Here is a 23,616-nt window from a genome sequence, read left to right as displayed (position 1 = left end):
CTGCCTGGACCACAAGCTATGATGAGGACAAGGATATTCTGGTGGGAGTCCGGCTTGGAGCTTGGAACTTTGCCAGGAGCTTGGTAGCAATGTGAAAAGGAGTAACTACACTGAAACAGCACTTCAACCCAACTAGCACAAGAATTTTTGGAAAAAGGCAAACATTGTATGCTGCTTTGTAAAATTTAAGATTTTTCTTTGAATTGAGTATTAAAAGACTGAGTACAAAGGACGGAGTATTAAAGGCGTATTTTTGTGGCAACATTACCTGGTCTGGAAGGTGGGATTGACCCAAAGCAATAGCTTGTTGCTGGGGAAGATGTGTGTTGCAATAAAGCACTTATGTTCAGATTTGCTATGTTGTGGTATGTCCAGTCCTTGGAAAGCAAAGAACCCTCACATGGTGTTGTGTCCACAATTAGGATTCATTTGTATCTAACCAATGAGTAATAATGTGGAACTATTTATTGACAGAGTGAGCTTTCTTTCTAACATTTCAAAGTAAAAGGGGATGTTGCTGTTGGTCATATTGTTTGCCCCCAGAAGGTAGAAGAGGAAGGGATATCTTAAAATTATCTTGAAGTATCTTTGCAATTGTTCTGATTCATACTCTCAAAAGAGCATATTTCATAAATCAGCCTGTCTAGTTGGTCCATATCAAGTTGCACAGCTACCAACTACTACAATTATTTTCCTTGTTATTTCTCTGATCCTCAGAGATCCAGCTGGTCATTTCTTTTTAAATATGATCTAGTGTTCTGTTCTTTTCTGTATTTTTTTTTCCTAGGAGGGCCTGAAAACTGTTTTCAATGTTATGAAATATCACTTTAGTTGTGGTTTTTATTCTCCAAAGGAATCTACTGCTGTCAGCAGCTCCAAACCTGGGAAGTGGGAGACTCATTTACCTTCTTTAATAATTATTTACTGTATAGGTAGTCCTCAACTTACAACAGTTCATTTAGTGACCGTTCAAAGTAATAACAGCACTGAAAAATGTGACTTATGACCGTTTTTCACAATTACAACCTTTGTAGCATCCTCATGATCACATGATCAAAATTCAGATGCTTGGCAGCTGGTTCATATTTATGAATGTTGCTGCATCCCAAGGTCATGTGATCACTTTTTGTGATCTTCTGACAAGCAAAGTCAATGGGGAATCCAGATTCACTTACTAACCAGGTTACTAACTTATCAACTGCAGTGATTCACCTAACGACTGTGCCATAAAGGTCATAAAATGAGTCAAAACTCAGCAAATGTCTTAGGTAACCACAGAAATTTTGGGCTAAATTGTGGTCATAAGTTGAGGAGTACCTGTATGCAGTCCTGAAACGCTTAGGAGAAAATGATGCTGTCTGTCTTACAATGGTGTTAAAACTGTTAATGCTTTTCATTCCCATTATTTAAAGATTATTCCCAAGATTATCTCAAAATTGCATTGGGCCCTGGATAGCTTTATATGTTTATCAGGCTAATAGGAGATATTTATTATCACTAAAATTCTAAACTTGATCTCTTCTGAATAATAAAAGAGCCTTTAAAAGATGCAAATCTGTTGCAGGATGAATAAACCACGTCCTTCCTTAAAAAACATTTTCCCCTGATAGCAAAACTGAAATGGTATTCCTGCTTTCTGAGAGTAGACAATACCTGCAAGGATTTGAACCCCATTCTACAATTTTCATAAGTATTTTCTCATCTGAACTTTGAGATGATTCATACATCCAAAACAGAAAATAAGGATGTATGTGTAAAGAATGTTCATATTTTTTAATATATATATTTTAGATTCTATTTTCATTGCTAGTTTTCCAATATTATTTTGCAAAGCTCTTAAGACTTTTTTTTAAGGAAATAAATAACTTTATATGGACTTCAGACTTCAGCTAGTCTCTGTTCTAACCTTTCAAAATCCCGTGGGAGCAATACATGCTGTATATGGGGGTAGGAATGGTGGAGAGGTAGAGTGTAGATCAAAATTAATTGGACATGTAAAAAGTTACTTTAAAAGAGTAATTGGAATTGGGCACAAAATTTCCCACAGCACATTCTTGATTCTGGGAAGTTTAACCCTGTGCTGTATTGTAGATTTTGCTGCAGTGACATTATTTCTGTTTCAACAGATAAATTATTAGGTTGTGTGCAAGATGTAGGACAGGATTTGAGAAACTAATTATAATTTCTTCCACACAGGATGATGGCTTTTAAAAGTCAAATAAAATATTCATTCAAAATCTTGTAATGAGAGTATAAGAAGTTAATGTCTTTGGGAAGTGAGGGGGAAGTAGCTAGAAAATATAGCAATCTGCACACACACAATAGTGGGTTTTTTAATTTCTAAAAAGGTAATTAAAATGTATCTATTAATTATTGTATTTGCTCTGACTCCAGAAATTTACATCTAATCTATTGGCTGTTTGGAGAAGAAATAACTATCTAACACAGTGGTTCTCAACCTGTGGGTCGGGACCCCATTTGGGGTCGAATGACCATTTCACGGGGGTCGCCAAACAAGGCTGTCTGCCATTTTTTTCCCCTTTTCTTTGGCCAAGCCCCTGGCACCCAGTGATGTATAAGTGGTTGGGGGTCACCACAACATGGGGAACTGTATTATGGGGTCGTGGCATTAGAAAGGTTGAGAACCACTGATCTAATAGGTCACAGGCATGATCTAGTCCTGGAATCATATTCTGTGGTCCAAAGTAACAAGGCCATGTTTTTCCAGGTTTGAATCTTGCCTCTCTAATGAATTCATAAGATGATCCTACTCAAATCTTTATTGCTTATTATCACCTTCCCAACCACAATAATAAGAATTACAGAGATGGCCAGTTCTGCTTAATTTTATAAGGATCAAGTGAAGAATACATCTGAAGGGTTTTAAGACCGTTATTCACAATTTTATTGGCAACGATGCTGCTGCTGCTTCTATCCTCCATTCCTAAAATTACTTTTTAGCTGACATGAAATCAGGAACATAGCTCATACATAAACACATCAAATAGCTTACTGAATGTTTTGCATGAATAATATGGTGCCTACCAAAGAAATAATGCATATATTATCAGTCTCATTTAAAAGCCTGCTGACTATTGAATTTTCTATATATGAAACCAGAAGAGCCATGGATCAGTGGTAGAACATATGCATTGTAAACAAGAAGTCCTGGATAGGGGATGAGGAACTTTAGCCTTCAGTCTTGGAACACTTAATCCATATGATTAAGAACCCTCTGATTATGTAGATAATTACACTGATACATATAGTACTGATTTATTTCGGTATAAGGCAGCATCCTAGAATAAATGGCAATCATGGCTGAATCTTCCTGAAAACAATCTGCTTCTACTTATTTATTTGTAAAATTCATTAGCCGCCTATCTTAGTGCACTGTAACTCTGAGCAGAGTTACAATATTAAAATACAGACCTATATAAAACTGAATAATATAAATACAATATTATAAAAATAAACCCAGTTAAAAAGATGAGGAGAGAGGGAGTATAATGAGAAGGGGGTGGAATTTATTGTGAAACCCCTCCATTGGAGCCCCTAGTCAACTGGCAGAGCCAGGTCTTTAAGCTCTTATGGAAGGTAAGGAGAGTTGGAGATGACCTCACTCTGGAGGGTAAGATGTTCCAAAGAGCAGATGCAATGGCATCTAACTTGCATCAATATTTAAAATAATTGAAATAAATACTTTCCATGTCATTTAGTCAATTAAGCAGCCTTCCCAATCTTGTGGCCATTGAAATATATTAGGATCGTAGTGACAGAAATATCACCAAGCATAGCCATATTCCTAGTTTGCCTTGAGGGCACCAGGTTACACAGTTGATACATATCAGGAAATGTCTCTGCCTCCTCAAGTCCTGCTATGCTGCCCTGTTGTGGTAGGGGCAGTGCTTTTTTTGTAAAAAAAAAAAAAAAAAAGGTGCCGGAACTTACACACGTCGTACAACCCACCTTGCCTACCCTACAAGGTTCCATCCAAAAAAGGTGCCGGAACTCCTTTCTGGGCGTTCTATGACAAAAAAAGGCCTGGGTAGGGGTATGTGTATATTCCAGGAAGGAATAAGCAGAGAACACCAGAAATGTATGCCAAGTGTATATATTTTCTCCCAGCAGGGTCACCCAAGCTATAAATATCATCCCAGCTGACCAGTTAAAGCAGGTTATGATTATTTAGTAACAATGGCAAAGGCATCCATTGCATACAGCACAGGAGAAGGCTATTATAAACCACTCCTGTATTTGATCAGTAAAATCGTACAGATATACAAAATAAAATAACTGACAATATAGTGCCCCTCAAGTCAGCTGGTATTACTGAGAAACAACTGAGAATCTTTCAGAGTAATAATGGTGCTTATGCAGTTATAGTAAAGCTTTAGGGATGTCTAGTTGCTGATGTTGCATGCAGAAAAATATCTGAAGCTGCAAATGTGAAATCACAGTGGAATTGTGGAATATAAGAAAGTTGAACGTGGGAAAACTCTGCACAAAGGATGATGAAATGAATCTATCAGAGACTGCCATTTTAGGTGTTAACTAATTGAAATGGATTGTAACTGGATACTTTCGGCCAGAAGTTAATATTGTTTATTACTCAGGATATGAAAAACAAAGAAGGATCAGCACCACTTTCATGGTCCAGAAAGATATAACAAAGGCAGTACATGGTACAATGCAGTCAATGCTCAAATAATATCAATTAGAATTGGCATATATTGATTATCCACGTTTATGCCCCAACCACTGATGCAGAAGAAGAGGAGGTTGATGAATTCTATGGTCAAGTTTAAGCTAGAATCAACAGAACATATGCAAGCAAGATGTCTCCTTATGGTTGGAGACTGAAATCCAAAGTTAGAAATAGTAAGGAGGAAAACATAGTTGGACTATATAGCCTAGGAAACAGACAAAAAGTAGGAGAATGACTTATCAGTCTGACTTATTAGTTTCTTTATTGCTAACAGTTCTTGAAACAACCAAAATAATGCTTACATACATGACTGTCACCAGATGGACTATACAAAAATCTGATTATATTATTAATACAAAGAGATAGAAAGACTCAGTTATAATAGCAATCTTGTGGCTAGGAACTAACTGAGAAACATGTGGATGTTCCAAGTCAAGATAAAGTAGTAGAACAAAGCCAGAAAGTTTCCATGATATGATCTTGACTAAGATACTCACCATTTTCAAGGAGAACAACAGGAAGCGTTTTGTAGTCCTGAACCTCATTGATAGGAAACCTCATTGATAGGAACTATGGAATGAAATCAAAGCAGTTATTAAGGATGAACGAGAGACTGCCAAAGATCAAGAAACAGAAGAAAGCATACAGCATGTCAGAACAGACAATGGGAATTGCCAAGGAGAAAAGAGAAACCAACGACAAGAAAGACAAAAATCTTAGAAAGGATAAAAGAATTCCAGAGTGCTGTTATAAGAAGTAAGAAACAGTATTACAATGTCATCTGTAAAGACATTCAAGATGGAAACAGACATGGAAAAACAAGAAAAGTCTTCCAAAAGATCTCCAAACTCATAAGGTTCCAACTTGGAATTGGTACACTAAAGGATACCAATGGACAGATTGGTAATTGTTCTAAATTAGATCAAACAAAGCTGAAAGGTGTTTACTGAAATTCTGTACAGTAAAGATATCAATATCCAAGATATATTAGAAGATATTCCTTTTTTACCTCTAGCACTAGAAGATGATGTTAGATCAGAATCCCAGTCATTAACAAGGTAGAAGGCTAAAGGAATTAATAGAATATCTATAAAAATATGGCAAGCAATGGAAGAAAAACCAGTAAAGTTCTAACTTAATTATGCCAGCAAATGTGGACAATGACACAGTAGGCAAAAGATTGGAAGAGGTCAGTCTATATACAATACCAGAGAAAGAAGACTTAACAGAGTGCAGGCTATTATACAATATTTTACAGAATTGAACTGTGTAAAAGTAGAATGGAAAGAGCATTGACACTTTAAAATTTTGATGTTGGAGAAGATACTTGAAAATATCACAGATAGCAAAGAAAATGAACAAATGAAGCATAGAAAAACTCAATGTAAAATTCTTGCTTGAGATACAAATGTCTAGCCTCAAATTGTGAATGTGCTATGCTCCCTTGAGTAGCCCATAATCTTGGGAAAAGAAGGAAAGAGAAGTTGATGTCCAGCAGAATGATGGATGGACTAATTACAGTGGCAGATCATCCTGGAGAAGATTGTTGTCGCTAAGAGTCAACACCAACTTGATGGCACATAATCAATCAGTCAGTCAGTCAGTCAATGAGTGGTGTGGGTAATTGGGAGTGAACAAAGAACTCACCTATCATAATCCCTGAGAAGGCTAGAATAAGACCAGCAACCAGAGCTGAAGTCACTACTGACAAAACCAAAGAAAGAGAAGGATTCTTGGTGGGCAGGATCAGTTCATCTGGAATATAAACATGACAACACATTAGTTGTTTTCTACTTTTCTTCCTGTTATTTTCCCATTCAAACAATGTTTGCACATTATTTGTAGGAAACCATGGACCCACATATTTTTGGACTAGTTAAAAAAGATACCTTGTATGTGCACATTTAAAAATGTAGGGCTATGTGGAGGTAGGTGTCTAAATATTTGCCAGAGATCTAGAATTAGTATCATTGCACAAATGATTAATTAAACTTCCACAATGAGCTGCCCTAAAAATTGGTTTTGCCACTGTAATTGGAATCCAAAATCAGCAATGGGTTCTGGTTGGGTGTAGTCCAACATAGTCAGAGAACAAAAGATTAACATCTGTTCATATGCAATGTCTTACCTATGCAAGAGACACCATCATTAGCCAACACATATCCATAGCCACAAATGCAAACAATTTCCTGAGTCTTCAAATCTCCATGGCACATATCATGATCACAATGACTGCAGTTCAAATATAGCTTAATGCTGACTTCACCATGCCCCTCTGTCACTAGAGAGTAGATGAAAGAATTATTGATTTGTATAATACCTATAGGTCAAAGATTCGTAACACTAAACAAAAAACCAGTAAGTAGAATAATTGTAAAACTACCAACAAAACTGATAGGGTCAAATAGCTTTAGTTATTGGAAGTGGCAGGGTGGTGGTGGTAAACAGGAATAGCTGCACTGTATTTTCAATTGTAGTATAATATTACTACTTGCATATACTTCCTCATGATTAATGCCCAAATTATATTTGCATGTGATTATTTTGTCTACAGATTTTACTAAAAATGCACATACGAAGAAGAGGAAATGCAAAATTACTCCCACTCCCTTTTCCACCTTTCCATCTTTACTGGAAGATGCTTGGTTTGAATTGCTCCAGATTCTACCAACCTCTGTTGCAGATAACTCTCCCAACATGCCATTGCCCCAGTTACGTTAGAACTATAGTTCTAATTGCTGGGCATAATAATTCAGTATGAGGGGAATTGTAGTCAAAACATCTGGAGAGTTTTAGAAAAGATTGTTCTCTAGAAATGTAGAACATAATACCTTCCTAAGACATCTTTACAACACCTAATTTAACATGGAATGTTTTTAAGCTGTTTCAGAAGACATACTGCTGATATTCTATCTGTATATGTGATAAAATAAATAACTGAAAATACCTTTTAAAGCAGGAGTAAAGAGTGAACCATACTGGCTATTAATAAAGGATACACCATCCTCTCCATCCATCTCTGGGTCATTTTGTTCTGCTGCATTGCCACCTACAGAAATGGAAAACATCTTAAATATTTTTGTATGGATTTCACTAATAAACATCAAAGAGCAACAAAATTTCTTGCGGCACTTTAAGATTAAATAATATATTGTAACATAATTTAGTGTGTGGGCTCTATGTGGGTAGTCTGATATAAATACATCTTCATGAATGTTGAAAAAATACAGCTCACCATTTTTTGGAATAATGAGGCCAAAAGGCCAATGAGTACCAGAGATAAAAATATATTTTGAATGCAAATGAATATAGAATTAAATCCAATTGATATAATGGTTCAATGGCATAATAATAACAGATCACTAGATGCCATAAGTTACCACATATTAAAAATAATATCACTCAGAAAAAAAAGTCAAGGGATGTTTTGACAATTCACTTTGGTTATTCCAATTTCAATTAAGACAATCATACTAAGTAAGTTTGCAAGTTCCCTCGCAAACAGACAGAGAAATGAGGTCAAGGCCTCTGTGTAACTTTCTCTTTTGACTTTGAATACTCAGTGAAGTATCATTTTGGGCTACCATACATTTATAAAATTCTTGTACTTAATAAACATAAATATGGCAAATTGGAATGCATAAATGTATAAATTCAGCTTCACAGACTTGGAGCCCTATAAAATGTAGAGCAGCTTGTATAACTATAGAAAGTACTTATCCATTTTCAAGAATTTGTTTATACTTCAAACATGCTTTGCCTATTCATCACCAGTGGGGATAGATCTGATTAAGTGGTCTGACCTTCTAAACGTTATGCCACAATACATCTTTCAGGTGACACAAAACATTTTTTCATGCCACATGGCTACCTTTTTGATATTTGTCAAATGCAGGTAAATAAATTATACCAGTGATCAACACTATAAAATAAAAAGCAACTAACAAAGAAAAAAGCATTCATCTGACAAAATATCCAATAAATTATGTATGGTTTCAGCTTAATGGTTTTTTTAAGCTTCTAACATTCAGAATCTCAGTTTAACAAGACTTTTGAGTTATTAATGAAGTAAATGAATGTTACGGCCAAGTCCCAGCCACAAAGACGACAAATTAGAAAAAAAGGCATAACATAATCTCTATATAGCCATTTGAATGATATGCAAAAGTTAAGCTATACACAGGAAATAGTAATAATTAGGTAACTATTCTTTTAATCTACAATCTACAACAATCTCTCCAGTATGGAAAATTATAGATAAATAAAATCAGTGGTGGGATTCAGCCAGTTTGTACAAGTTTGGCAGAACCGGTAGCTAATTTTTTGTTGCCCAGGACCAGATGGATTTCTGGAAATGACATCCACACAGAGAACTGGTTGTTCACTATGAATCCCATCACTGAATAAGATCATTCTGAAATGGCAGCCATTGTTAAACTGGGTTAAGATACTGTGCATTCATTTCTCATTATCTATTTTATTTTTGTTCAAGCCAATCAATCTACCAGCCAAACATTCAACCAATCCCAGTTGCTCTTTCAAGAATAGAATACATAACTAAATCATTGGTAAATTTAAATATTCATACAGGAGACATCATTCTATTTTTTCCCCAAGAGAAAGTATGTGCATATGAGAGAGTGTTGATAAATCTTTTGGGTTGTAGTATTTCTCCTGATTATTGGCAATCCACCACATCCATGCCACTAAATGGTTTGTGTGATTTGTTTTTTTTTTATAACATTAAGGAACAAAAAGCAAATGTCACCACCTTTTAAACATTTGGAGCAGAATCTTGAAGGCTGATGGCATGTCCTCATGAGAACTTTCTTTTCACCAAACAGGATGAATTTGAATACTTCTGTCAAATGTCCTGCCACATTGGCTGTGCCACAGATTTTGATTTGTACTAATGCCAAGGGGTATTTTAGCAGTTTGATACAAATACTAGTAGTGTAACTTGCAGAAATTTGAGGTCACAAAGTAATGCCAAATAAATGTCTTTCTCCCAATCCAAACCATGGGGATATACACCAGCCTTCATAATGTACACATAAAAGCTGATTTTTCTTTGGGCTGCTTTTTATTAAAATATATTTGACATTATTCATATAGTATTAAAAGGCAATATATATACAGGGGTCAAGAAGTCTGCATACAATTTTTCCAAGTCAATATTTGTCAGTACAGATCCTAACAATGTACAGTTGAAATCAATCAGCTATAATTTCTTGTAGATTTCCGTTTTTAACAATGTTCATTGCACAATTTGAAATCGGAAGCATCTTAGTGTCAAGCTGTGAAAAGTGACATCCTTTTGCCTTTGGGAAAACAGAAGTTCGTCACAGCTGTCCTTCTTCCCTTTTAGCCAAGGTTATCTACAGAATTTAAAATCCAGCAATGGATAAATTGGTATAATACAACCATGCAGATCCTTGGACACCCGGTATAAATATGCAATATTATGAAAAAATTAATATACAGATACATGTCAGTTTAAATATAGATTTGTCAATTACAGGAAAAGATTTTGCTGAGTATTAGCACTAAGAGAGGGAAAGGGACACCTTGAACACGAAGCCACTTTACCTATATATCCTCCGCCTCCTCCACCTGAGGAGCACCCCCCTCCACCCCCTCCGAAACCCCCTCTTGTCTCCCACCCCCACTTCTTCATGGCCTGGGGGCACGATTTTCCTCCGGTAGCGCCTTCCAGCAAGGATTTTCCCGACCAGAGGAAGGAAGTGTTATCATTCCAGCCGCCTCCACCACCTGCAGTTCAACAGAAGGAAAAATAACTTGCATAAGTATTTCTTGCAGTCCCCCAGAAGGCACAGACCAGCAGGATAAAATCAAGCTTCCTGTATGAAGTGTTTGTGCAGGTTTCCTAAGAAAGGCTAAACATTTCCTTGGGCTTTGTATGCAGGCTTGCACATATACACTTGACAATTCTCTTAAGACAACAAAACCTTGACTCTTAAACCTAATTCTGTTCATCTAGAGTACAGATTACAAAGCAGACCTATGATATACACAAACTGGAAGAAGACTATATGATGTTACTGAGCCAGTTAGATTCATGGAGTATGGACTTGTCTATAAATATATCCATTCAAATAATTTATATCTTATTGGTATGTGAGAAATAAATACTTTCTAATTAGGGTTTAAGTACATGTAAAATATTAAATCTAAGTAAAATACATTTGCCTTGTTGGACCAAGGCTACTGGTGTATGTGTGTGTGTGTGTGTGTGTGTGTGTGTGGTATGTTCCTTGGTATGTAATAATCAATATGAGGAAACTTATAACATCTCCTGTTCCCAGCATACATGTATAGTTGGTGAATTTGGAAATAGGACTTTCAAGGGAGAAAAAATAGGATGCCAAAATTCAGGTTTTCCATTCAGATGAACCAGGATTCAGTTCTTGCCACTTCCAAGTAAAAGAGCAGATAACCACTAATGGGAACTTCTTGAAAGCTACTATCAGATGGAGTGGATAAGATTGGACCAAATCTTTTGACAGCTAAAATTTGCATTTATCTGGGACTATAACGGGCATGATGAGAACACAAATTGTCTGAGAATCTATGTCTTGAGATTTAGGACTATACTAAGTTTAAGAAATTAAGAAACTGTAGGATTTTATGTTTGTAGCAAGGTTTCTGAATGTTTTTCATTTCAAAATTATGATGCCACCAATTTTGAGCTACGAAACTCTGTGCTGCCTCCCCCCAAAAAGGGCTACATGTAAGAACTCAAATTGCTGTCCCCTAGACAATTTGGACAAACAACCTGTTCAAATATCTAGTAGATTCCTTATCCCTAAATTGTACAATAGAATTAAGCATAGTGTAGGTTAGAGGCAGCCCAGAACAAATGATCTATCTGTAATAATTTAATGCTTTCCCCTTGCTCTTTATATTTCTTCTTGCCTAAGGTGAATGAGTGATAAAAAATATCATTTTTGTTCCTCTATAGGTCTTACTCAAGATAATAAAAGAACATTTCCTATAGAAATGCTTTCAAAGGAGAAGAGAATTTGGGAGAAATGCTCATGAGCCAAGTGTGATTTTTTTAGGACTTCTTTTGTTGTTCAGGTGGCTAAGGTTTATGTGGGAATGTCTTCAGGGTCCTGAAATTTCCTGGAGGTTTGCTTCACTTAAATCCCAAAGCAAATGATCATGCTTTTTCTAGTGAACTTTTTCACTGCTGTCGCTGTTGAAGAGGTGTTGAGAAATTAAGAAACTGAAGGATTTTTCATTCCCCTCATATGAGTTACCTAAAATTTGACTGAAAGGTATTTTTGTATTTTTTCCCCTGTTGGCTATAAATACAAGTCTCTTCTTTTTTCTCTCATACACACAGAAGAGAAAATTATCAACAATTTCAGGTGTCAACAAGCTATTGTAATCCTAACAAAATGGGAAAATGAGCATTGTATAAAGTTATATATTTTTTCTCCCTACTTTACCTGACATTTGGACTTGTCTTCCTTTGTTTTAAATATAGTACATTTTAAAGCTCCTAACCCTTGTAACTTATTTTCTGTTTTTTTTTTTTTTTTGGTGGTACTTAGTCTCGCATTATGGGTTTTTAATTACACTTTTGTATCTGTTCACTCCTCCTATTACTCTCTATTGTTATCCCTTGTTTTTAGCCCATTTCATTTGTTTCCATGTCAATGTATTTTTATGCAAATGATTTAGAAATAACAATTTACACATTGTTTTAAAAATGTTTATGAAAGCTGACATTGGAAAAACAAATAATGTGAAATATGGCATTAGAAATTAAAATAAGTAACAAAGCATCACACACTGATGCTCTGAAATATTATCACAATCTAATCTGTCAAAGGCTTACAGGAACAGCTGTCATGATATTTATAGAGAGGCAAACACTTGGGCTTAAGGTATTCTGGAAATACAATTAAATACATCTAGGGGGGCACTGGATTAGTACAAAGCAGACTTAAAGTCATAAAACCTGTTTCTAACTGCATTCCCGTGAAATAATTATATGTCATTCAGCAGTAACTTTGACAAGAGATGCAGAACATACATTTAATAAATATCATTGCAGTTTTTTTAAAAAAACAAACAAACAAACTGCTTAACAGGGAACAAACATTGCACAACAAAGTTTTGCCTATTTTTCTAACAGCACCATGTTTATATTTCTTTCAGCCTTTCCTCTTTGGGGTTGCTATTATTATTATGGTTCATCGCACAGTCAGCCAGATGTTCAAACTGGATTTGGCATTTTTAATCAATCCTTCCCAAGGACCTGGAACAGGCAGATGTTGATGTTTGATGGTGTTAAAGGTATCATCACAAGATGTAAGATGAGATTCTGAGTAAATCCACCTTTTGCAATTATTATTATTATGTTTGGTTGCAAAGTCAGCCAGAGGTTTAGACTGGATTTGGCAATTTTGTCCACCTAAAGAATCCTTCTCAAGATGTTGTTTGATGGTGTTAAAGGTTAGGGTTAGGTTCTTTGTCTTCTATTCTACTATTCCCTGGTATTGCTACATCAATTATCCACACTTTCTTATTTTCAAACACTGTTAAATCTGTGTTATAAGTCAAGAGTTTATCAATTTGTATACAGAAATTGCACCATATTTTGACCTGCTCATTTTCAACTATTTTTCCAATTCTATGATCCCAACAATTTTTCAGTATTGGGCTCATGATAATTTTTACGGGTGTTCCAATTAATTATTTTGGGCAACTGCATCATGTCATTGTTTATTGTTTATAGTTTGTGCATCTTCTTGCACAAGCTGAATATGTGATTTACTGTTTCTTCTGCTTCTTTGCACAATCTGCACTTTGAATCATTTGACAATTTTAAAGTTCTAGCCTTAATTGCATTAGTACAAATAGCTTGGTCTTGATCAACTAAAATCTAGCTTTCACTATCTTTTTTAATGTTTCAACTGTAAGCTATTGCCAGGTTTTATCTTTTATCTACTTTGCACTCCGTCTTTTGTAGAAATTGACTAGCAATGTTTTTCTCTTGCCAGAGTTCTGTGAATATTTTTATTACACTATTTCAGTATTCATATTTTGATTTTTCATATTCAGCAAGTTCCAACTTTTAACTTTTAACTTGTATCAGTGCTTGTTCTTGGCTGCCTTTCACATAGTCAGCTGATGTATACTTTTTTTCTTTGACAGTTTGTTGCCTTGAAATAGACCTCTGCCTCCATTTCTTTTTTTTTTTGTAATATATTTTATTGATTTTTTAAAAAACATAAATCAGTTAATAATTGGTGAACAGTGTGTTGTCTGGGTTACATTTGTAAAACAATCACTAACAACTGATTTCTATAATCCATAATTCACATAATAGTTTTAGTTGATTTCCTCTTTTCCCAAAATATCCTCTTTTGCAAACATTGAGTTAATATAATTCTTATTGTTCTGATAGATAACAATTAAATATATATTTTTCCCAATAATCCTAAAAATAATAGTCACATCAATTTAATATTTCTTTTCTATCCAATCATTCTGGTTGCCTTATCATAGATCCTGTTACAGTCCTTATTTTAATTTGTTTCTCCCACCAAATTCTAAATATTCTTACTGGTTAAAATTTTCTCAAAAATTAATTACATTTAAGAACTTAACTATTTTTCCATATGAACCAACTCACATTTTTATATTTCTTAAGGAATAGATAAAACAGTAGAAAAAAAAGAAAGAAAAGCAAGAGTAAAGAAACATAAAAAATAACATACTTAAAATATGTATCCCTCCTAAGCTAATATGTATTTATTTCTTAAATTTCTTATTCTTTTTAACCATAATTAAAAATATATTTAATCTTTAAACATTCCATTTAATACATCTAGTCATCTATACTTTAACTTTTATTCAAAATATTTTTATCCATTATAATTTTCCTAAATTCAATCACATTTAAATATTTAAAACATTTCTTTTATCTAAGTCATTTCAACTTTTTTATATTACTCATATCAAGAAAGAACAAAAAGGGGGAAAAAGCATACTATATAATATTTAGAGAATTCATCCCTCTTAGAGTGACATATACATTCCAAAACTTTTCTATTTCTTTAACCATATTCAAACAAATGTTTCTTTTTAAAGTATTTTCTCTGGTAAATTCCATCATCTATTTTCTTAGTTTCCACTTTAGTCTTTTTCTTTTGCCCAGTGTCTTTCTTAATCAATGTCTTTGCCGAATCAAAAACTTTTTCCAGTATATTTGTAAATGTTGCTGTAGATATAAAAAGTAAATCAGGAGAAGTGTCTTTGTATGGGACTTCTGCTTTTCCGTGTTTGTTGAAAATCTTTTTCTTTTTCTTTCTCTCCACTTCTCTTATCATTTCCTTTCTCTCCGATGTTCCTGACATCTCTACAGTCCATTTTATCCTATCTGTTTTCTTGTTCTCAGATTTATTTTGTAGTCTTAAAGGATAAGTTGTTTTTTCTAATTCTTGTGATTTTTTTTCTACTAGGATTAAACATGTTTCCTTGTTTTGTTAAGTTCCATCTTTAAGTCTCTATTCTCAATTCTATATCCATTTATCTGTTTTATCTGATCCTTCTCTGTTGTTGTTTTCTGGGAATTTTTTTGTTGTAGAGTTAACTTGGAAATAGATTGATTTATATTTTCAAAGTTGTTTTGGATTTCTTTGTGATTTAAAGTCATTGTTGTTTGAATTAGTTGCAGTATACTATATATCTCCTACTGTGAAGTATTTATGTTTTCTTGATATGTTCTTTCTACATGTCTCTGATCCATGATAGCCAAGAATTTGAGTTTTTCTCTTCCTTTCTTTTCTCTGCAAATAGCTTTAGAGTCCCAATTGGATAGATATTTGTAATCCAAATAATTCAAAAATGATTTTTTTTCTGAAATTTATAATTCTCTCTTTGTCTACAGCCCAGATTATTGTCTTTTTTTGTCATAGCTGTTCTTTGTTGTTAAAGCTTTGAAGGTTACAAACACAGATTAGTTTTTCCCAGATTTTGCCAAGTCTTATATTAAAATCATAGTTGTCATAGTCTTCATCTGCCACTAGGTATCAGCAACTATTTGTTTTTCAACTTCCAAAATGAACAATTATCTTTAGAACAAGAGTCTTAACCATTCAAACAATTTTAGATTTATCCAGTTTTAAGTTTCAGATTTTATATTTATTTCACTTCCATATATTTTGATCCTCCATAAAAAGTTTAATTTGCCGCTTCTGTTAGTATAAGGGTGAGGTGGAAATCCCCCTCCTTCCCTTTCAGAGGTGTTTTGCCTCTTGGGGATCTTTTCCAGGAAATTAAATGTAAAATATAAAAGAGAAGATTGAATTCCTCACCCAGTTTCAAGCATGCTGTTCACAGCTGTGCTGGTTAGTATTTTGGACTTCGGTTGCTAGTAGCTTGGGCTGGTTGATGCAATACAGCCAGCCTTTCTCCTGTCAGGTTAGAAGGCTTTCCCCAAGTTGAACAGAATGGCCACTGCCATTCCAGAATTGCTGGAGCACCCTTCTTTCTTTGTCACCTTTCCAGGGTGACTTAGACCCATTTAGGGTCCCCTGGCAGGGCGAAATTAGCCATGGGGGTGCGGAGAATCCACAAGCCTGAGACAGGTCACTACTGTGCAAAACCTCTGCCTCCATTTCTGTAGGGCAGGTATAATCTATCAATATCACTGTGGGAATGTAATGAATAGTGAATAGTCTAAGTTTTCTTGTATTTTGATCCAAACTGTCCTGTTCAGCTTATGTTCAGTTAATAATTCTAGCAGTTTATTGTATCACAGTTATGGTCTAGGTATTCATGGCCTTGATGTTTATTCCATTCGATTTTGTCATTTTTGGATGTATTCTTTAGTAATCACTTTTTAAATTTGGCCATGCGGGATGTTATCCAATTATAAAATTATCAGCATTTGTAGGTTTCATCCTGATAGCTTCTGATGGTTTAGCCATTTTGCATTTCAATTCCATTACTGTTTGTGATTTAGCCCAATTTATTGCTACCACAGCACATTTTTCTAGGCCAAATTCCATCATTACAGCTGTGATAAAAAATTTTTACAGACTTTTTCAATGAAGGATTTCAATTTCTGATTTTTCCATAAAGCTTCAGATCATCCATATAAAACAAATGTGAGATTTTATTAGAATTTTTTGCTGTGTGGTAGCCAAGATTTATTTTCTTCAAAATCACTGAAAGTGGGATCATTAGCAATGGCATATAGCAAGAATGATAATCAGTAGCCCTGGAAGATGCCTTCTCTAATATTGATAAGGCCATATTTTTCATTCCCAACTACGAATTTGTCTTTCACTGTTTCATTGCCTTTTCCATAAATATTTTAATGTTTTTATTACTAACAGTTGCTTTCAAACATTTGATGATCCAACTATGTGGTAATGAATCAAATGTCTACTTTTGATGAGAAAAATAGAAGAAGTAGGTTCTTTTGAAACTAGTATATTGTGGGATAGACAGCACCACTACCAGGTGGGTTTGCAACTGGCTAACAAATTGTACTCAATGTGTAGTCCTCAATGGAACTACATCCACACAGAGAAAAGGAAACAGCAAGTACCCCACTGGTTCCGTATTAGGCCCAGTACTCTTCAATATCTTTATAAATGATCTAGATGAGGGGATTGAAGGGGAACTCATCAAATTTGCAGAGGATACTAAGTTAGCAGGAATAGTCAATGCTCCAGAAGAAAAGTTCAAGATCCAAACAGATCTTGACAAACTTGAACACTGAGCCCTATCTAACAAAATGAAATTCAATGTAGATAATTAAGGTTCTACACTTAGGTAAGATAAACCAACTGTGTAGGTAAACCCCTAGGTGAAACTTGGCTTAATGCCAGTAAATGCAAGAGGAATCTTGGAGTCCTAGTGGACAATCACTTAAATATGAAACAACAGTGTGCAGCAACAGCTAAAAAAGTCAACACAGACCAAGGCTGCATTAATAGAGGGGGTCAAACTATTTTCCAAAGCATCAAATGGCAAGGCAAGAAATACTGGTTGGAAACTAACCAAGAAGAAAAGCAACCTAGAACTAAGGAGAATTTTCCTAATGATGAGAGCAATTAATCAATGGAATAGCTTTCCTTCAGAAGTTGTAGGTGCTCCATCACGGAAGTCTTTCAAAAAGCCATTTGTCTGAAATGATATAGTCCAAGCAGGGAGTTGGACTAGAAGACCTCTGAGATCCCTTCCAACTCTATTACTCTGTGTTGTATGTCTTTTTTAAATAAAGTTTTATTAATTTTTTTAACAGAATTTAATAGTAATCATTCAACAAAAACGTGTTGTCTAAGTATCTTATTCACTAATATAAATTAAATTCCTAATCCCTAAATCTTTTCTCTAACCATTGATAAAATAGGTCCCAAATTTGAAAATATTCTGTTTCTTCTTTTTTTTTTCAACCTTAAAATAAGTCTGTCCATTTCTGCACAATCTAGTATTTTATTATTATTATTTCTTCTTCTGGTGGTATTTCTTCATTCCTCCAGTATTGTGCAAATATAATTCTTGCCGCTGTTATCACATGTAGAATCAAATATGTACTTTGCTTATCAGGTTTTTCTGGCATTATACCTAGTAAAAAAAATTCAGGGTCATAGTCTATGTCTTTTTATAATCAATCCAGACCATGTGTAAATTGATTCTCCAAAACCATTTTATCAATCAGAAGTTTATTGATTGATTGCTTGCCCTTTTATTTCTTTGTTTGGAAGGATGTTATTTTCTTCTAAATAATTGGATGTTGTCTGCTATTATGTCTATGAGTAGTGTAAACATTATAGGCAAGCATGTTATCAGCCTGTAGTTTCCTGGTGTTATCCTTTCACTAGATATTTTTTGAATCAGACAGGTTTTTGCCAGTTATTAATCAGCTGCCTATGTTTCCTTTATGCAATGCTTCATTAAGCTGTTTAGGTATAATTGGATGTAAGTTAAGCCAGATATTTAAGACAAAAGCATCCAATTAATCATTTCCAAGACATGTCCAGTTTTTAATCCTTTTATTTGATTTTTACCCATTTATCCTGTTATTATTTGTTCTTCCATTTGATTTTTACTAAATTCATTCTCAAATTCTTTTATCCATTCATCATTTTTATTAATCTTTTTGCGTTTCCCATTGATCTTTCCAAAACAGTATTGTTTCTTCTTTGTTTGTTTTTCCATTTTCAGAATTTCTATTACCATTTATACTTTAGTAGAATTTCCTTTGCTCTGATTGAAATAGCTGATTTTTAAAAAATTGGTTGATTTGTGCCTCATAGTGTTCCATTTTCATAGCTATTGCTTTAAAGAAACTTTAAAGTTTCTTCATTTTTTTCTGATGCTAAAACAATATTTTCTGATTAGGCTGGTCTTCATCCTTACATTCTTTACTTTTTGCTCTTTCATGTTCTTTGTATCTGGTCTTAATTTCTTTATCTTGACCTCCAATCTGATCTTTGACTTTGGGATTGAATATAAAGTTGTTTTTGGTTTTCTAATTTTGAAACCCAGTGCTTCTGTAACCACCACTGCTGTATTGTAGGCGAACTGATTGGTCTATTCAATGGATATTTTAATCCTTACAAGGGTGTTATTGTAAGAATTACAATTCCTTCATTATAAGTGCCAGATCTTTGGGGGACTCAACTTTCAATGCTGGCAGTTTTTCTACTGATCATTCTGCATATGCCATAATTTTCTTTTTTAATTCTTCGGGGGGTGGGTGGGTGTCAGTTTGTTTCAGTGCTGGCCATTACTGGTTTTATTCTAAGTTATCATTTCTGTAGTTCATATCAGCTGTTTTTTTATATTTCCAATTGTTATGAGTTTTTTTTACTATTCTACTATTGTTGATCACATAGTCAGCCAGACATAACATACTGGTATTTATTTTTATTTGTGCAACTAAGCAAGTATTTTATTGTACATCCAGTACACAAGATTATTGAAATGTCTGTATCTTCATTTGCTTTAGAAAGGTCAAAACCTGCATATCCTTGGGACAACCTGTTGGTGGTCACATGCTGGCAATGGGAAAGAATGTGTCCAAAGTCATTAAAACTTCCATTTACTCTTTCTCATACCCTGCTTTTTCTCTCTCAAAATGGTGTCTACAGGCTATGGTCAAGGTGGTTGCTGTGACAGCTCTGCCTGATTTTAACATACAAGGAAGGAAGGAAGGAAGGAAGGAAGGAAGGAAGGAAGGAAGGAAGGAAGGAAGGAAGGAAGGAAGGAAGGAAGGAAGGAAGGAAGGAAGCATTGTTAGGGCTGCTATCATGACTTTTTTTTTTATCATATTCTGAGCCCATCTGTCTCCCATACAACATGTGCTCAGGGAAGCAGTAGGCAACTCTTATCAGAAGTCTGATCTGATCAGTCTCAGAGTTTTTGCATTACCAAAAACAGAATGTTACACAATCTGAGCACCTTTTAAATTCATATTTTGAAGGAGTTTGGGCAATTAGAAAGGCAGAGACAGGGAAGAAACATTGACTGAATAGAATACCTACTAAAATGGTTATTGTATTAGAAATAAAGATCATGAAACCAAGCTAATGTGGATATCTGGATTGTTTGCAAGATCATTCTAACTTAGCACAAACCAAGAATAAATAGTATATATTATTGCCTTTACCCCCATTGTCAGCAACAGGGATTATGTTACTATTCTTAAAGATAAATTGCCCTTAAATCTTGCTCTAGTATTACATAGGTACATTAGGACTCTGAAAGAATAACAGAGCAAAAGATCCCTTTTTAAAGTATACATTATTGCAGAAGCATTTTTAAAATCCCGTGTTAATCTATACAATTAAAAATAATTAAAAGATATTTAGAGGTGGATTGATTTGCAAAAATATTACCCTTTTATGAACAATAAAACAGGATACATATATATTAAAATAATTTTAAATCTATTAACTGAAAATACAAACTGCTGCTATATGTTGTAAGTATAAAAGATAGCTAATCTGTATTGAATAATCTTAACTCTGAGGTTATTTGTTCTCAAGCTCTGATGGAAAAAAATCACTCTGATTAATTGGTCAAAATATCATTTATATTTTTTCTGCTTCTCAAGCACTGTATATATTCCAAAGCATATCATTCTCTTTGAACAAATCTCATGAATATTTATAAATTAGGCAAAGTAACATGAATAATGCTGCAAAACAATATGGGAAGAAAATGACAGCTGTAGATTCTAAGTTCCCATCAATAGTGCTCCAGCAATCCTTCTTCACTAATGTTAATGGCTGTGATCCAAATAATTTTATGAATGTAACAAGGGAGAACCATATGGATAGTGTGAACCTGGTCTGATAAATTGACACTGCAGCAGTTCCCAGGCTGAGGACACTGACTGCTGCTTTTCCAACAGACAACCCTTGTTTTTCAGGCAGCGGAAATAGATCAGCTGATGCCAAATGCCTGCTCTGACTGCTTGGAAATTCCTTTGTGGATCATAAGCCATGGCTTTTACCAAGTCTTTTGTTAAGCCTGGCAAAGAGGTTGGGACAAATTCTTACCTGCGGCTCCAGATTTCCCATTGAACCCTGGAATAGATAAATCATCCTCCAGCCTTTCATGGTTTAATACATAGGCTTTGGCCCTGTAGGCTCTGCCACCTCCTCCTGCTGCAATGATCAAGGGCACTGGCTTTCCGTTCTCCATCTTCAAAGGTAGAAATAAAATGAGAGTTTAACTGTGCCAGGTGTGCAAATAAAAAGTGTGTTCCTTATGTGTAGGCTGTACTTCGCAACCCCCACAGGGCTGTAGATTGATCTAAATTACTGTTGCATTTTTATGCACAGTGAACCCTTGATTTAACAAATGCTGGCTTAATAGATTTTGGATGCTACAGGCAAAATTATTTTTTGGATGCTACCCACAATTTACAGATGCTTATTTTTTTTTCCAGAATAGACCAGACAGCAGTTGCTTCTGTGCCTGTATTGGCAATCTTGATGGGCTGGTATTTTTTATTTTAGGTATTCTGGCTTTAATTTTGAAGTGCTGCTGCTGTGGCTTGAAAGGCTTCACAGAATCCAATGGTGGACAATAAAAGCAATTTTAGAATATATTAGTCAGTTCCCTAGTTGATCAATTTATAAACTGCCTCACTCTTCTGAAAATAATGTATAATGCAATACAGATAAAAAAATCAATGACACACAACAAAACTACAACACAATAACAATCGCAGTGTCACTGGTGGTGACAGGTCTGATTTCAGCTGTGGTCTTCTGGATTAGCCAGGCTTAATCATTCCCCAGTTGGCTATATGATTGGGAGCTAAGTTATTCCAAAAGATGGAAGAAGCCATTACGAATGCCTCTTCAATACTCCCTCGCTTTTGTACCTATTGATAAGAAGTTACTTTCTGCAAGCAGTCTCTGTTCAGAATTTATGGTCAGGAACATCCCCAGGCCCTGAGTCATATAGAGCTCTGTAGATGATAATCAGTGCCTTGAATTATGCTCAGAAATGAATTGTAGCCAATGCAACTCCCATAAAAATAGTATTACATGACTGTACTGTCATTGTCTTATAAGCACATGGGCACCTACATTTTGCACCAGGTGAAGTTTCCAGGAGGTCTTTAAGGACAATAGATCAAATGTCAGCCATCCAATTGTGAAGTGTCAAGGGTATGAGTGTCTCCCTTCATTATGTCCTGATCCAGATGGGCAAAAACCCTCCCGGTCCTGGTCTCTACTGCTTTTTCAGTAGGAGCTATGTAACCTGGTGATTATTTGGTTGCAAGTCTTTTTTTTTTTTAACCCTAACACAATGCAAGGTATATGTTGGTATAAAAAAGAGGCAGGCAACCCTTAAAAACTCAAACCTGTTCATATATAGATTTCTTTGCAGCTCTTAACCTTGCATAAATGTTAAATATTGACCATGACACTTAAGATATCCCTACTTTTTTTTTCCTATGATGGATTCCTATGTATTCCTATGAAGTAATTGCAATAAGCCAAAACTTCTAAAACAGTTAATGTTTCAAGGTAATGATTTAGAAGCTAACCAGCTTGTGTAATGTGAGATGAATGGTGCAATGTTAGGAATGACTCAGCAGGAATCTCTATCTCTTTAAGAGCTTGAGTATAAAAGGGAAGGCCTTGCTGGAGTCTCTCTCTCTCCCTCTCCCTCTCTCTCTCTCTTTCTTTCTCTCTCATCTGTTTCCTGCTGTAATTGCTGTGTATTGGAGTTTGTTGAATTATCACCACATGTGTGTATTTTGTTTCTAGTATATTTGTAGATATTGTAAACCACCATTTAATACAAACCACTGTTTACTGTATTTACTCCTGGGTTACCTAAGGACAATAAGACTGTGGATGCTCTGACATAATGCTTTGGGCACAGTACAAACTGAAATTATTAAGAAAAAAAGAGAGACAATGACTTCCTTGAGGCTGTGATTGAAGAGAGAAGGTGTTGACAATGCAGGAACCAGGGGCTTTGCTTCAAGGTTTACATTATTTCAGAGTTAGTTCCCCAAAGTCAAATTCTGAAAGAACTACTCATTCTGGTTTTGACACCCTCAAGTTTTCTGCTTGCCTTCTTCTCTTAATACAACCCATGTTAGAGAAATATTTTGCCTGAAAAAATCTCAAATTCAATCCTCTGCCTCCAAAAGAAGACCCCATAATTAGAATATAAGGTACTCCTTAATATAATAATACCTTAAATATGTAAGTTGCACCTCCTCCTCCACCTCCTCCTCCTGCCCATTCTTGGATGCTTCCATTTGCTTTAATTTCATCTTCAACCACATTATTCTCTCCACGGCAAACTTTCTGTATGGCATGATGGATCTGCAGATACAACCAGGCAAACAAATTCAGATGGAGAAATCTCTTCTTGGC

At 34.9% G+C, this 23,616-nt stretch overlaps 1 protein-coding gene across 1 annotated transcript in view; it reads right to left on the bottom strand.

The window, feature by feature from the left end:
• Positions 1-23,616, bottom strand: part of ALK (ALK receptor tyrosine kinase) — a 126,438-nt gene that overhangs the window by 28,852 nt on the left and 73,970 nt on the right. Inside the window, exons 8-13 of the mRNA XM_039337025.1 lie at positions 23,434-23,565; positions 21,268-21,412; positions 10,298-10,480; positions 7,656-7,757; positions 6,837-6,989; positions 6,356-6,463 (exon numbers count right to left, since the gene is read on the bottom strand). Of these exons, the coding sequence (XP_039192959.1) occupies positions 6,356-6,463; positions 6,837-6,989; positions 7,656-7,757; positions 10,298-10,480; positions 21,268-21,412; positions 23,434-23,565 (823 nt within the window). The remainder of the gene's footprint in view (positions 1-6,355; positions 6,464-6,836; positions 6,990-7,655; positions 7,758-10,297; positions 10,481-21,267; positions 21,413-23,433; positions 23,566-23,616) is intronic.

The sequence above is a fragment of the Crotalus tigris genome, unplaced genomic scaffold (assembly GCF_016545835.1).
Source record: "Crotalus tigris isolate CLP2741 ecotype Arizona unplaced genomic scaffold, ASM1654583v1 scf7180000017668.6805642782:7212621, whole genome shotgun sequence".
Lineage (NCBI taxonomy): Eukaryota > Metazoa > Chordata > Lepidosauria > Squamata > Viperidae > Crotalus > Crotalus tigris.
Note: the sequence above shows the minus strand (reverse complement) of the source record. Positions and strands in the feature narration are given on the sequence as shown.